Source organism: Boleophthalmus pectinirostris, unplaced genomic scaffold (genome assembly GCF_026225935.1).
Source record: "Boleophthalmus pectinirostris isolate CB_2022bp ecotype Guang Dong unplaced genomic scaffold, ASM2622593v1 HiC_scaffold_8, whole genome shotgun sequence".
NCBI lineage: Eukaryota > Metazoa > Chordata > Actinopteri > Gobiiformes > Gobiidae > Boleophthalmus > Boleophthalmus pectinirostris.
In genome coordinates, this window is record NW_026571515.1 from 37,906,256 (window position 1) to 37,922,430 (window position 16,175).

Here is a 16,175-nt window from a genome sequence, read left to right on the forward strand (position 1 = left end):
AATCAGGATTATCATCATTAAGCCATAGTGTAAACTACTGTCATACTGTCCAGATAGATGCAATCACATTACCATGACAACCAGCAGGTGACAAACCCTCCACCAGAAATGTACCAAAGTGGATCTTTAAAGACTACTATAAAAAATGAATCTCTCCACAGTGAAATCTTTACATTTGTGTCTTAAATCAGCTTTTGTAGAGTAATTTTTTTTTTTTTTTTTACAATATTTGCATTCATTTGCATATAGTGGAAGAACAGAACAAATTGCATTAACTCACCCCCTGAGAAACAGCCATGTGCAGTCATGTCAGCAGACACAGTAAGAGAAAAGAAAAGAACATATTAGTCAAGTTGATGGTAGGCTACAGATAACACTAAGTTATAGCAAAACCTAACTAACTTTGTCGTCATAAGATTTGGAATTGATTGAAATAAAAAGAAATACTCACTGAAGTAAAGTCCTGGATTTCCACATAGAAAGAACAGAAAGAAAAGCAGGATTAATGTGACATGTACAAAAACAGTTTAGTCAACACCTAAGCTGTAAAAACAGGCATGAAAACAAGGAGCTTTTCATTGATGTGACTAATGCAAACCGCAAACAGCTGACAGCATAACAACCACAAAGGACATATTTAGCTGATACTGAAAAACACATCAAATAAATAGAAAAAAATGACCTTTCCTGAATAGTTTTAGAATTGTCTTGATCTGAGAGTACATAGTAATATTAAAGAAATTTAATTTAAGAGACAACCTAGTATCTAAGAACGTATGTTTCTTTTGACATAGTACTGAAGCAGTATTAACACACATCTTGGTATACTTGGTGTACTACTTGGTATACTTGGTATACTTGGCATACTTGGTGTACTGGAATCAGGATTAATCATGTGTAATTCCTGTAGAATGCTGTGTGTAGAATTTGTTTACATTTCCTTCCCATTTGAAGTCTCCTCCATCTGCCTCACAGATGCTTGTATTTACCATTTAAAACAAGCTGATCTCATGTTGTTAGATTTAAACACGTTATTGACAAAGGGATTTTGATTTCAGCTGTTTGCAATCTTGTCAAGAGGATCGTATTGATAAATGCTACGAAACTGAAAGAATACAAATGGTTTAAGTAATACCAGCAATAGCTACTATGTGTTTGTTAAGTTAAGTTTATTACATTTATATCAAATAGTATGTTGATGATAATTTGTTTAGTGTGATTGCAGAAGATAACTTTTAATAAAACTTTTATTTGAACAATTTTAGAATAATTTTAATTTTTTACCCTTTTTGCCTTGTCAAAACCTGCACATGTGTGAACAATGTAACTATTTACATGTCATTACAATAATCTGATAACTACAGAAATCAGTTTAGTTCAAATTTTCAGTGTACATGTTAACACAGCCAGTGTAATTTACCCAATTCCTTTGAACAATAAAATTTCAACCTTGATTTCGACACCAAGGAATGGACTTGATACCCAATTGCGATAACACAGTGATAATAAAAAGCACTCTTAATTTTGACAATAGAATGTGATTTTCTACATTAAATCGTAGTACTTTCTTTTATATTCCCATGTGATCTTATATGTGTGTACCCCCTCTGTGGTCCAAGGTCTTATACTTGTTCTGATACAGCTCAAGATCATTTTAAAGACATTAAGGAAAGCTTCATTTCTGTCCTGTGACTGGAACTTCATTACTATCGATACCTTCTCCAATGAGTATCTAGATTCAATACTAGTTTTACTCAGTTAAATTCAATTAGTATCTGACTTTCAATACTTTTACCAACTCCGCTAATTTGTTGATAATGTTGATTTTTAAGGTGGAGTTACCTTCTTGTTGGCGAGAGTGGGGTCCTGTCTGAGCAGATGGGACAGGTCTGGAACTCTGGCTCCTGCTGCAGAGTAGATCCACTCCTTCTCCACAGGGTCCAACTGAAGCACAGGTACAAGGCTCACTCAGTGGGTTTAAACGCACAGAGAAGAAGAATCCAGTAATAATAATGATGATGAGGGCTAAACTACATGTAAACCTGCCAAGATCCTCAGTGTTTAATGGAGCTATGATCGAGGCCGCTGTGTGAAAAATACTATACTACATGAGACCTGCTACAACTGCATATACACTGTGTTAAAGCTTCTCTAGATAGATAGTAGATAGATACTCAGACAGTGGCGGTTCAAGGATTTTTCTGACACCGGACCATTAGTATGGTGCAAATACAAGCTTAGACAGTTAAAAAAAAAAAACCTCCACAGGTTTGTTTCTTCTCCCATTAAGTTGTATTGACACAATAGGTCTACTGCCGCCAAGAGTTTTGGGGTGGAATTGCATCAGTGATGGTTGAATTCTGGTTGTTCTTCTCGTCAGTTGAATACCAGAATAGGGTCACTTCGGAGGCCCTTTCCTAGAACCGCCCCTGTACTCAGAGAGTTGGTGACAATTTCAAGCTCAAGTTTTATATTAAGGAAAAGCTCAATACTGGTCAAAGCACTTTTCTATACAAATGACCTACAGTATGAGTAATAATTCCCCCTGTATTAATACTTGTTCAAATGAGTATCAGTACATATCTTTGCAGAATATCTTGATCCATCTTCCCTATGAATGTGGTGCATAAGTGACTGTTTATAGTTCTACTGATACCATGTGTTTGCCATAATAAAAAATAGGAAGTGAATGAATAATGTACAGTATTTTCCAGACTATAATTCGCTCCGGACTATAAGTCTCACTTTTTGGGGAAATGTATTTTGTAAAATCAGAGACCAGGTACCAACATTTCATCTTGAAAGGCAAGTTATAGTAATAACAATAGAACAGAGAACAACAGGCTGAATAAGCATTAATATGTTAACTTAACATATTAACAGTTATTCAGATAATTATAGCATAAACAACACTAGAAAAGCACTCAGAGAGCGCAGACCTCCGCCAAGGACTACCCCCATTTTTTATATAAATTGCGATAAAATCAGTCTTCTGGATCAGATCCGGATCAGCCTTTGGAATATGAAAGAGGATCCTATTGTCCATCCCTGAGTCAAATTTCATGGGGTTTGGTCAATAATTAACCGAGATATTGAGAAACAAAATTTTTGGCCCCATTTACCACAATGTTAACTAAAATTTCAAAGTGATCCAGAATCCAGGATTTCTTCCGGATCACCCCCAAAATGAAATCAGTTCTTCCTTTTCACATTTCCAACAAATCCTGAAAATGTCATCAAAATCGGTCCATAACTTTTTGAGTTATGTTGCTAACAGACAAACAAACAGACAAACGCCGGCAAAAACATAACCTCCTTGGCGGAGGTAATAACATAAGTTTACCAAACTCACAATCTCATTCCAAATCACTAAATCCACTGAATTCTTCATCCTTGGTGTCACTTCTGAACAACCTCCGAAGATAAACCATAGATCCATGAGGTGAAAAGAACGCTGCTTCCTCTTCTGTGTAGCTGTCGTCAGACTCAACATCAGTTCCAGTTAGAATTATTCCGGCCTTTCTAAATCCCAACAGGATGGTTTCGATTGTCATTGAAGAAGGGGCTTTGTCGATTCGTCCAGTGACTTCCAGGAAAGTTTCATGGCGCACCTGTCCGGTTGCCGTGAAGCTGTACTCTCCATCCCCGCTTTCTGCCATGCGCAGTAGAGTGCAAAGTGACAGTGGTACAGGAGTAATAGTAGTACTAAATACAGACACACGAACCTAGAGCGCCCTCTCACGGCTGTCAGTCTGAAATTTTTTATATATAAGGCGCACTGGAGTATAAGTCACACCGGAGTATAAGTCGCAGGACCACCCAAACCATGAAAAAAAAGTGTGACTTACAGTCCAAAAAATATGATAATGAATAAAGCTCTGTACCCTGGAATAACTATGTAATATTCTGAAAAACTTACAGCCACAGACGCTGAGCCCATGCTGCCGGTTGACTCCTCGTCCTGCTCCGACTCCGACTGAAAAACAATGAGACCAGATTAGGTTAGGGTCACTCTGTATAACTCTGTGTTACTGTGTATAACTGTGTGTAACTCTATTCTGTGTGCAAGCGCTCTATAACCAGCAGCATGACACAGTGTGACAGTGATTCAGACATATGAGACTGCCTATTCACACACTGCACTGCAAAACAGGAAGATTCTAGAGAAAAGCACCTGGATTCAGGATATTATTAACTGGCAGAACACTATCAATACTAGTAATTAAATATCTTCTACTAGTAGTGTTGAAGAAAATTAACAAAATTTTCCCTAACTAAAATTTCAAACCCCATTTCGTACTATGGAATAGACTTAATAGTCAATACCAATTCTGATACCACTATGATCATAAAAATTACTCTTTATTTAGACAAGAGAATGTGATTTTCAACAGTACTTTCTTTTATTTACAATGTGTTCTTATATCTGTGTAATCCTTCAGTCGTCCAGGTAGGTTCCATAGTGGTATAATCATTCTAAAGGTTCATTTCTGTCCTGAGAATGTGACTTTTTTTTTTGTCGTGATACCTGCTCAAATAAATATATATATTCAATATTAATTTTAGTATTGATTAGTATCTGATTTTCTATACTTTTGACAAACCTACCTTCTACTACTACTGGGCAAATCTACTACTAATATTCCAAATGTGAGTACTTTTTGCTCCTGTTTTCTCTTGTTTTTACAGTGTGTTTTCACAGACACACACAGAGTGACACAGCGGTGATGATTCCAGTTGACAAGAAGTGATCTGAGGGCGTCAACATGGAGCTACAATCACAGAGGAGGAGGAGGAGGTTTCACACACGAGGGATAACCAATCACAATCCAATTAACTACTGACTGGAAAACACAAGCAAATGTCTACAAGGATTAAAATAACATTCAGGATAGATCTGGTTTGAGTAGTTTTGATAAATTTAGAAAAGGTTGACTTGTATTAAGATATTGATATATGATTACAATTTTTTAAGAATATGCTGCTGACATAGCCATTGTTTCTTATTTGCTATTTCTTTAACATCAACCAAGACAGTTATTGGCACATTTGAACAGTTTGCAAGTTTTTAGGTGGTAGGTTTGTCAAAGTATTGAAAATCGGATACTAATCGACATTCAAACTAGTATCTTAGTATCTAGTGTCTAACTCTTGTGGGTAAAAATGACAAAATATTTTATCAGAAGTGTCTTTTCGTTTTTGGGACTTAAAAACACAAACATCTGAAACCACCCTCCAGAGTGGAAAACCTGAATACGCTCCGCAGTAACGTTTCTGTCCACACTGCCCAAGACGCAAAACTCTGGTCAGATCTGCTCACGTCGCGTACGCGTTTATGTCACATACATCACCACTTAGCCGCCTGGCATGCATACACAATCGAATTCCACACACATTTGGGTCACCGTATGGATTTCCTCCCGAAAATGCTCGTCTAAACGCAGAATAAAAATTGAAGACGAGACGCCACTTTTGCGTCTTCTGTTCAGACCGTCATCATATAAACATAGCCTCAACTAGATACTCATTTGAGCAGGTAGGTTACATGCTGCTATTACGACATGCCGCTATTTAGACATTGACATCTAATTGTTGGAGTACTGGCATAAACATTACTTATCAAGCGTCCCACTACTTCAACTTTTTTTTTTTCATTGTTGGAGTAGCTGCACTATTTTTCAAACATTCCGCCTTACCAGCATGAATAATATTAATATGATCGTCTGTTATACTTGGCGCTTCTGAGCCGTGAGAAACAGAGATGCATTTTAAAAAAGAGCATAGGCCAGCCTTCAAGAAAATATCTAATCTTCATTTCAATTTTTAGTTGGTCTGCCTGTCGGAAAACCAGCACATCTAAAGAGAGGCATGACATAATAAGCGTAATAAGAGATGTCGGAATAGGTGGCGAACCCAGAGCAGGTATTGATATTATGCCCATGGACCACTATGGAACCTAACTGAACCACTGAGGGATTACATGAATTTGAAATTTTAATATCACGATAACACTTTCAGGTAGATGGTCCAAAACCTTTTCTTCATGGAGGTGTTGATGGTTTGCCTGGAATGTGTGCCAAACCAAGTATTGTTTGGCAATAAATACACCTGTAATTGAATGAAGATAGATACATTTATACTCTACTGTGGAAAATCGCTGTTGTCTCCTAAAGATAAATTGATTAGTTGATAAAAAGTAGGCCTCAAAATGATTCTGTATCTAAGTGTATCTGACCCAAACTGCACTCACAAGACTACACCTGCAGGGGGAGTTCATGCAAACACTACTATTTATGCAGAAAAAAGTACTAAGAAGCAATATTAAATTTCAGACAGGCAGAACAGACTATGTAATGTGACCTTTTAGACAGAAATACCCCAAAATACCAAGTCTTCAGCTAACTTCTCCGACTTCTTCTAATGCAAAGTTTGGTCGACTAAAATTAAGACTATCAATGACTTACAAACCTAGCACTTTTAACTCACAGAATCAGTTTACTCAGTGTATTCCTTGTGTATTGTGTCACCATTATGTCGGTGTAAAACTCAAACGCACTACGGCTTTCCCAGACGTCTACAAAATGTCACTCGGGCTCATTCAGATGAAAGCCCACACTGTTCATTCTTTCTTTTTAGTTCCTCATTTGCAAATTGTTCTCAGATTAAACCAAACACCATGTTAAAACACTACAGGCCTTTGAAATCCGCTCCACAGACTGTCACACGTCACACAGGAGAACGGGAAAAGTGGAGCGAGTATTTGTGCAGCCGATTTCAATCTGACACAAGAACTTTTAAAACATTTGAGCACGTTTTAGCTTTTAGTTTAATTATAAGAGGGATGGAAGTCATCGAACAGTGCTGGGAAGTCTTCAGTTTATGGAAGAAGTGGATCATGTCATTGAAATAGCTATAATGTTCTGTCTAGTGTTATCACAATATTAAAAATTCCATCTCAATTTCAACACTAAGGAAAAGGGTACTAGATAATAGATAACAGTTTTGATTACACAATGATAGTAAAAAAAATATGCTTTTAGACAATAAACTGCCATTTCAACACAAATAAAAGTATTATCAGTCTAGTATAATTGTAAACATTCTTTTGTATTAGATACAAATAAATGTCTAATGTTGATACTAGTTTAATATCAGATTTTTTATACTTATAACAACCCTGGCAATGGGAACGGTCACATTTTTATATAGCGCTTTTCCAGCTTCAAGGCACCCAGAGCTCTTTATATGAAAAAAACACTCACCCATTCACACACACATTCACACACCAATGTACGCAGACACTGGGAGCGAGGTGGGTAAAGTGTCTTGCCCAAGGACACAACAACAGCTGTGTCTGTGGGAGCTGGAGTCGCACTGCATCGACGTGTCTGTTTCAAAGTGAAATACGCAAACTTAAAGCAGGCTATTAACAAAAACAGAAGACAGTTTTGCTTCACATCACTGCTGTCTTTGGTGACTGACACACCAACATAGAGATCGCTAGATTCCTCAAACATGCAAAGATGACATGTAAATCCACTTCAGGCATGTGTTTGGTGAACAACAGTGAAAGCATTTTAGTCTCATTTTATTACATTTGATTGTTCAAACAGAAACAAAGCGTAAAGGTTTATTTAAGGATTTAAAGAGAGTAAAGGGAACAAATGTGTGTAGTTTCAATTCTGTAGTAAAAATGATAATACAAATACAGCTATGGGAGTACTGTTAAAGTTTAATTTGCATGAAATGTGTATTGCGTTTTTGGACTTGGTTCATGCCTGGTCAGAGTAGTTTGAAATGCAAAATGAAGTACAAACTTTGCACTTGCCAATGACAAATCTCCTTAAATGTGTCACAGATTTGAAGGTGTAATACACAAGGCTAAACAGTGCTATTAACATCTTATTACCCCTTCTGTAGGCAGAACCCAGAACCCAGGATCACAGATAGTGGATTAGACACCTGAAAATATGAAATATCCTGGTGAATTTTGCTCAATTATTGCACTAATACAATACAGTGTTAAGATTTCACACATCACAGTCAAACTATTATAAGCAGATTATTCAGAATCTATGAGATTTTCACTTCAGTGGTCAATACTGCAAGACAATGCAGATTTACATGAGAAAAGTTATGCCACAGAAGGTACAGTCAAAACTCTGACGCTGTGTCCTTAGATACAAGACACTTTGCCTTGTATGAAAGTGGTGTGCGTGAGTGTTGGTGGTGGTCAGAGGGGCCGATGGCGCAGACTGGCAGTCTCTCTTCCATCAGTCTGCTCCAGAGCAGCTGTGACTACAACAGAATGTGTGGAGTGAATGACTAATGCCTACAGTGCAGCGCTTTGAGAGGCTTTGAGCAGCCTATAAAGTGTATTACCAGTGTAAGGCATCGTCATCAACACATGCACATTACAAGTTAATGCTGAATGAAATTGTCAGACATGTTTATTGCGTTCATTAATCACCTTGTTTACTTGATAGAGTCATGGATGGTTGTAGTTGTTTGAAATGCAAAAGAAAATACCATTTGTACTAGACCACGACAAATCCTCCTAAATGTGTCAATGTGTCTGTTTCAAGATGAAATACACAAAATGAAACTGGGCTATTAAGACAAAGTGTCAATAATCAACATAATATTCATAGCAATGATTTCACATGCCTGTCAAATCATTGTTGGTTGAAAAGACACCAATGGCTGGTATATAGAAAAATACCTGCTCATTTTTTTATATAATATTAATAGAAAAAGTGGCAAAAGTTAACTAAATAATTAAATAAAAATAATAAAACAATTTATTCCAGTGTATACTGCACACTCTTTTGAATGGTAAATATTTGTATTAACTTTAGAGGCAATATGTTTAAAAGTTGTTTGAAATAGGAAGGGTAAAATAACCCTAATATACTTGTAATGAATCCATGAATCACGTTGTGTATTTGAACCATGGTCGTTGTTGCAGTTGTTTGAAATGCAGAATGAATCCTACACTTTGCACTAGACAACGACAAATCCTCCTAAATGTGTCATTGTGTCTGTTTGAAAGTGTAATACACAAAGTGTAACTGGGCAATTAACAAGAGGCGTCAAAGACAATCACAGTAAACAAAACACTTTTCTTTGTTGTTTTCTCTGCCCATTTGGGAGACCCCAAACCACAAAACAAACAAACACAAAACAGACAAAACAGAGGTGGACAGTAGTGAGCAAAAAACTTATTAAACATTTACCCGAGTAGTGTTATGAAGAAATTGTGTCACATTTTTGTTTTTAATGGGCTTTATTCACACTTACATCACAAAACCGGAAGACGTTTGGAAACATATGGATGACAACTTCCTTTGGGCTCTGTGGGCAATAGTAAATATGGAAAAACTGAGAAAATGGTCCGGTTTTCTTCATCTAGATGTGATTGTATTCTTTCTTTTGTCCTTTTAAAAACTATTAATTAATTTGGGTATCATAATTTATCTAACTAAAAAAAAAGGAACTCATTGTAGTGTTGCATTATGTTGGGCAGATCAGCAGTTCCAACCAGCTGCCTGTAAGTGACACTGAAGATGTGGTTAGAGTCCCGTCCTCCATGCTGCTTTGGTAGGTTGTGAAGACGCTGCTGCTGAATCCACGGTTTCCACATGCCCAGTGTCGTAACTACACTGGAAATCATCATCCACGTTTCCAGGTGTCTTCCGGTAAGCCTGAATAGAGCCTATTAATTTTTTTTAGAAGACTTGAGTTTTTGGCTACTATACAGCTATACACATGAGATCTGACTCGAGAAAAAAAATTGTTTTTACTTGAAGGTACACTATGTAACTTTTCCGGTGGAGGCAGAAATATTCCACAAGTATTGCATTAAAACTGATCTATGAAGCCAGGCAGAAGACATCACTAGACCAGAAGTTACAGGTCCTGTTCAAGTAAAAATGCACTTTTTTTTCCAAGATAACTGTAATTAAATACAAACAAAAAACAAAAGTGTATGTCATACTGTGTAACATCCCAGACAAAGTGAAAACATCTCCATGGGGACAACTTGGCCTGAATATAATAATTTATAATATAATCTTTTATCATTAATTTCTAATGTAAATCCTATGTGTTAGATTAGATTAGATAAGATTTAGCTTTATTGTCATTGTAGAAAATACAACAAAACTTCGAACTTTGGTGACACTTTAGTTTAAGGACCACAAAATAATCGCTAATGAAATGGTAATTGTTATGACTAATTAGTTTGTATTTATCAAATCCTTATTAATACTTATTACAATTTCAGTGCATGTACAGAAACATCCATTGTAATCCCCACTACTTCAATGGGTAAAAAAATTGTTAATGGCTTAGTACTTGCAAAATACAGTCTTAGACAAAAATACATTGAAAGTACTTTATAAGCACAAAGAAAAATGTAATTAAGCACTTATTATACATTTTACTATTAACTACCTATCAATATGTGGTCCCTAAACTAGAGTGTTACCTTTACTTTTAGTTACTTACATTACAATCAGTTTACTACTATTACAACCTTTTAAATCAACTTGAGTAATATTACTGGAATTTCCTAAACCCCAGAATACTTCTCTCAATTCTTTTCGACATATTTTGTATTGCACGAGTAATATGATTTAAAACCCTTAATTTGCATAAAGATTTACTACTACTACTATTAAACCTACTACTACTACTACTACTCCTACTACAGTCCCTGACAAAAGTCTTGTCGCTTATTCATTTTGTAGAAACAAAAGCTTATAACCTGACTTTAAATTAATCGATTGGTTTTAGAAATGTCTCATATGAAAGCTAAAACCCTCGCAAATTATGTTCAATATACTAAAATAAATTTGCTTCACTGAAGAAAGATTGATCATTTAATGAACACAGAAAGGTCAGATTTTGACAAGACAAAAGTCTTGTCGCCTTGTCATATGATGCACCCAATCCTAGATTACAGCCTCACCTGTGATCAGTTACAGATCAAGCAATTAGTGGGTGTGTATAAAAAGAACCCCAGCACACCAGACCTTCACATCAACTGCAACTTGACCTCTGACAACATGCCTAAGATCCACCCTGAGACCAAAGAGTTAATTATCAAGAGGCTGAAGACCAGATCCACTGCTGAGGTGGTGACACCTTCAATGTGTCTCAGCGTCAAGTACAAAGAATAAGAAAAAGATCTGAAATGACTGGAGATGTTTTTGACAAGTCCCAGGTCCGGCAGACCCCGCAAGACAACTGCTCGAGAGGACTGTTTGTTGATTCAAAAATCCACGGCCAGCCCCTTTTCCACTGCAGCAGACTCCACCAGGCCTGGTCACCTCAAGTCCCTGTGTCAACCAGAACAGTTTGTAGAATTCTGTCTCGAAATGGCCTCCATGGTCGAATCAGTGCACAGAAACCAGCACTAAACAAAAGGCAATTAAAAAACTGTGTGGCATTTGCCAAGGCCCACAGCCTGCTAAAAGGATGGACACTGGAAAAGTGGCAGAAGGTGGATTTCTCAGATGAATCCTCAACTGAATTACATCACAGCCGCTGCAAATATTGCAGGAGACCTACTGGAGCCGCATGGATCCAAGATTCACCCAGAAAACAGTTAAGATTGGTGGCGGAAAAATCATGGTCTGGGGTTCCATCCAGTATGGGGGTGTGCGAGACATTTGCAGGGTGGAAGGCAATATCAATAACCTAAAATATCAAGAAGTATTAGCTACTTGTTACATTCCCAACCATAAAAGGGGTCAAATTTTGCAGCAGGATGGTGCTCCATCGCATAATTCTATCTCAACATCAAAGTTTCTCAAGGCGAAGAAGATCAAGGTGGTCCAGGACTGGCCAGCCCAGTCACCAGACATGAACATCATTGAGCATGTCTGGGGTAGAATGAAAGAGGAAGCATGGAAGGCAAAACCAAAGAATCTTGATGAACTCTGGGAGGCATGTAAGACGCTTTCTTTGCTATTCCTGATGACTTCATCAACAAATTGTATGAATCATTGTTGAACCGCATGGATGCGTCCTTGAAGCTCATGGAAGTCCTACAAGATATTAAATATGGATCTCACAGCACCACTACTTAATTCACTGACGTTATGCAACATATTTTTGTATTTGAAGTAAATTATTTGTTAAATTTTCTGTAGGCGACAAAACTTTTGTCTTGCCAAAATCTGACCTTTCTGTGTTCATTAAATGATCAATCTTTTTTCAGTGAAGCAAATTTATTTTAGTTTATTGAGCATAATTTGGGAGGGTTTTAGCTTCATATGAGACATTTCTAAAACCAATCGATTAATTTAAAGTCAAGTTATAAGCTTTTGTTTCTACAAAATGGATAAGTGACAAGACTTTTGTCAGGGACTGTAAACCTACTCCTACTACTAATACTAAACCTACTACTACTACTCCTACTCCTAAACCTACTCCTACTCCTAAACCTACTACTACTACTACTACTAAACCTACTCCTACTACTAATACTAAACCTACTACTACTACTCCTACTCCTACTCCTAAACCTACAACTACTACTACTAAACCTACTCCTACTACTAATACTAAACCTACTACTACTACTACTCCTACTACTAAACCTACTCCTACTACTACTACTACTACTAAACCTACTACTACTACTCCTACTCCTACTACTAAACCTACTCCTACTACTAAACCTACTACTACTACTAAACCTACTCCTACTACTACTACTAAACCTACTCCTACTACTAATACTAAACCTACTACTACTACTACTCCTACTCCTACTACTAAACCTACTACTACTACTACTACTACTAAACCTACTACTACTACTACTCCTACTACTAAACCTACTCCTACTACTACTACTAAACCTACTCCTACTACTAATACTAAACCTACTACTACTACTAAACCTACTCCTACTACTACTACTAAACCTACTCCTACTACTAATACTAAACCTACTACTACTACTACTACTCCTACTACTAAACCTACTCCTACTACTACTACTACTACTAAACCTACTACTACTACTAAACCTACTACTACTACTAAATCTACTCCTACTACTACTACTAAACCTACTCATACTACTACTAATAAACCTACTCCTACTACTAATACTAAACCTACTCCTACTACTACTACTACTAAACCTACTCCTACTACTACTACTACTAAACCTACTACTAAACCTACTCCTACTCCTAAACCTACTACTACTACACCTACTCCCACTCCTAATCCTACTACTCCTAAACTTACTACTACTAAACCTACTACTACTACTACTACTACTAAACCTACTACTACTACTAAACCTACTACTACTACTACTGAACCTACTACTACTACTACTACTACTAAACCTACTACTCCTACTCCTACTACTAAACCTACTACTACTACTACTACTACTACTACTACTACTACTACTACTACTACTACTACAACTACTACTACTACTACTACTACTACTACTATTACTACTACTACACTACTACTACTACTACTACTACTACTACTACTAGTGTCTCAGCTCAGATCACATGAGTATTTAAACGCGCTCATCCATCGCCGTGACAGGAGATTTCAGTGTTTTTTTTACTGAGAAGACTCCCTCTCTTCCTCTCCCCCTCACCCTCACATTCAGCGTAATGTAAACCCGTGCTCTTATCTGTATTTGTCTAAGTGCAGGTTTGGGACAGGCCACATTTCAATCACATCACTCCAGGCGCAAGGAAATTAGGGCCCTGCTTTGAGATAACACATATTTGAGAGAGATAATGATAAGGATGATAAGGAGTTTGATGGCGTTATAGTTAAGTAATTAGTGCATGTATAACGGATGGTTTTGGTGGCCTATTATTAGCTTTAGTTTTGTAATGCCTTGGTCTTATGGTAGTTTATCTGTTTAATTAAAAAAAAATCTGAAATATTGTACCTAATTCTTACTGGATCATTGAAAATAAAGGAAAATAAAATAATTTGCAGAAATATTTGCAAGTAATTTTTTCTTTTTTTTTCCAATACACCATTTGATTTACATGTGTCCTATAGCTTAATAAGATAAATCGTGCAATCGTGTAAAAGTGTGCAAAAATATCAAAATATCGATATTTTTCATTGTTTAATGTGATGATACAGTATTGATATCATGGGTTGCTGAATCAATATATATCTCCAAGAGTATTTTTTGGTCTATTTTATTAAATTATTTTGTTACAGCTACAGTTTTGTTGCTCGTTTTTGCAACGCAACTGACATATTCAGTGTTTTGGTGATTAAATGGGTGTTTCATATGAACTTAGAACTGGTTTAACAAAGACTTTTAGTATCACAGCCATGATTTAGCCATTGTTTTTGCTGAACCGTATTGGCTAGATTTGAAATCGTATCGAATCAAAAGTGCACTATATATCAAGATATGTGTCGAATCGTAACTTGATACCCAGCCTGAATCAGTAGTTTCAAATGAGATCACAGTATTCTATAGGCCAATACTATTTAATGCAGATATGGGGCAGCTAGAATTAAAATGGTTAAAATGCAAAATTATGTTATAATACAGTAAGTTCTTGGGTTTGGTCAATAACAGAAAAAATAGGTTCAACATTCGTGCATTTAACCTTTTGGATATTTCATGGTAAAGTACAATTTAATCAAATGGGAATTCTGGCTTTTGCCCCCCATCTGGGAGGATGGCATCATCACAATTTAGAATCTGAAAACTACCAATTTTATTTAAGAGTTAAGTTAGCCAAAAATCACACATTTAAGAACTGACATTTAAATTATAGTATGAAACTAATATTTATATTTACTAAATTATCAATTATTAATTAAAATAACATTTAATTAATTATTAAATGTTATTTTAAATTCAGGACTTTGACAGAAAAAGTCTAAATCTAGTCCTAAAAGTTCAGATTAATATTCCAACAGTAGGGCCAAGTATCGTTGAGAAGTTGCCGATACGATACATAACTCGATACATAGGCCCCGATACGATGCATAAAGTGCACTTTCGAAGTAATTTAATTAAAATAAATACCCCTATTTGTGCAAAGCAGTGTCAAATTTTTTGTGTTGATATATTTTATATAGTCTATTGTACCTTTGCAAAAACACTTGTCCATTTTGCTGCAAGACAACCAAAATTCCTAAAGATTTGTTTATGTTCTTGGAAAGATTTCAAACAGGAAAAGGATTTTGTTAGTCCTGTTTGTTTGTGAGTGTTTGTAGGGTTTTGACATTTGCTCAGGTGTTCTTGAATGTAACACTGCAGTGAACAGTGGACTGAGCTCCAGACAGAGGCACTGGTGTGAGTAAGACTTTGAACAAACACACTGTTTAACCTCACTGCTGGATTACAATGAGGGATACTATACGCAAATTCCATGTGTCTTCTGCTACTCTGGTCTCTGAAAGTTGTGAAAAACGCTTCTAAACTCATCCTGGTGAATAATTAGGATGATCAGAACGCATAAGGTAAGTGAGGAAAAACTTTGGACCACTGTAAACTGTTTAAAATGAATTTGATACATTCCATTTAACACAAAAAATGTCAAATTTCTTAGACCAAACTCTGGCCTCTGCTCCAAACCACACACTTTTACTGACAGAGGATTGGCTGTAGACTTCTGTAGAACTATTTTGCAAAATCAGAGCTTTTAACCATGCATGTTGTAACTGTTTCCTCTTCTCATTTACCCTCTCTGAAGATGTATTTGGAGTGATTCATGCATGTTTGAGTAATTTTCTAATTGCTTATTTTCAAGATGCCATAGTGACAACCAACCCATTTTTACTGCCACTGGCACACGCCCACTGCTCTATACTTGCTTTGATCTCCATTTCTGTTTTCTTAATAAATGATACACGTAGGATTCGACAGTGTTGCGTTCTCATTTTGGTACAAATTTTAAAAAATCTGCTACTCCCTTGTGTGATGTGCATCGGAGTTGCCGACTATATGTTATGATGAGTTTACAGTAACATCAGTTCTCATTGTACACCACAGTTTTGTTTGTTAAGTTATTTTAGATGAATATTGCGATTTAATTTCTAATTTATAACATAATGATCCATAGATGGTGCCAGTGTTGGGAAGGTTACTTTTAAAATGTATTCCCCTACAGATTACAGATTACATACACCAAAATGTAGTT

At 36.3% G+C, this 16,175-nt stretch overlaps 1 protein-coding gene across 2 annotated transcripts in view; it reads right to left on the minus strand.

Annotated features, from left to right (window-relative positions):
* Window positions 1-256: 256 nt before the first annotated feature.
* Window positions 257-16,175, minus strand: part of LOC110154617 (ankyrin repeat domain-containing protein SOWAHB) — a 36,820-nt gene continuing 20,901 nt past the window's right edge. Inside the window, exons 4-7 of one of the 2 annotated variants that reach the window (XM_020918626.2) lie at window positions 3,920-3,976; window positions 1,843-1,944; window positions 452-463; window positions 257-283 (exon numbers count right to left, since the gene is read on the minus strand). In XM_020918626.2, coding sequence (XP_020774285.2) covers window positions 272-283; window positions 452-463; window positions 1,843-1,944; window positions 3,920-3,976 — 183 coding nt within the window. In that variant the 3' untranslated portion in view covers window positions 257-271. Of the gene's footprint in view, window positions 284-394; window positions 464-1,842; window positions 1,945-3,919; window positions 3,977-16,175 lie in introns of those variants that run through there. The other variant, XM_055165548.1, reaches the window with a different exon arrangement.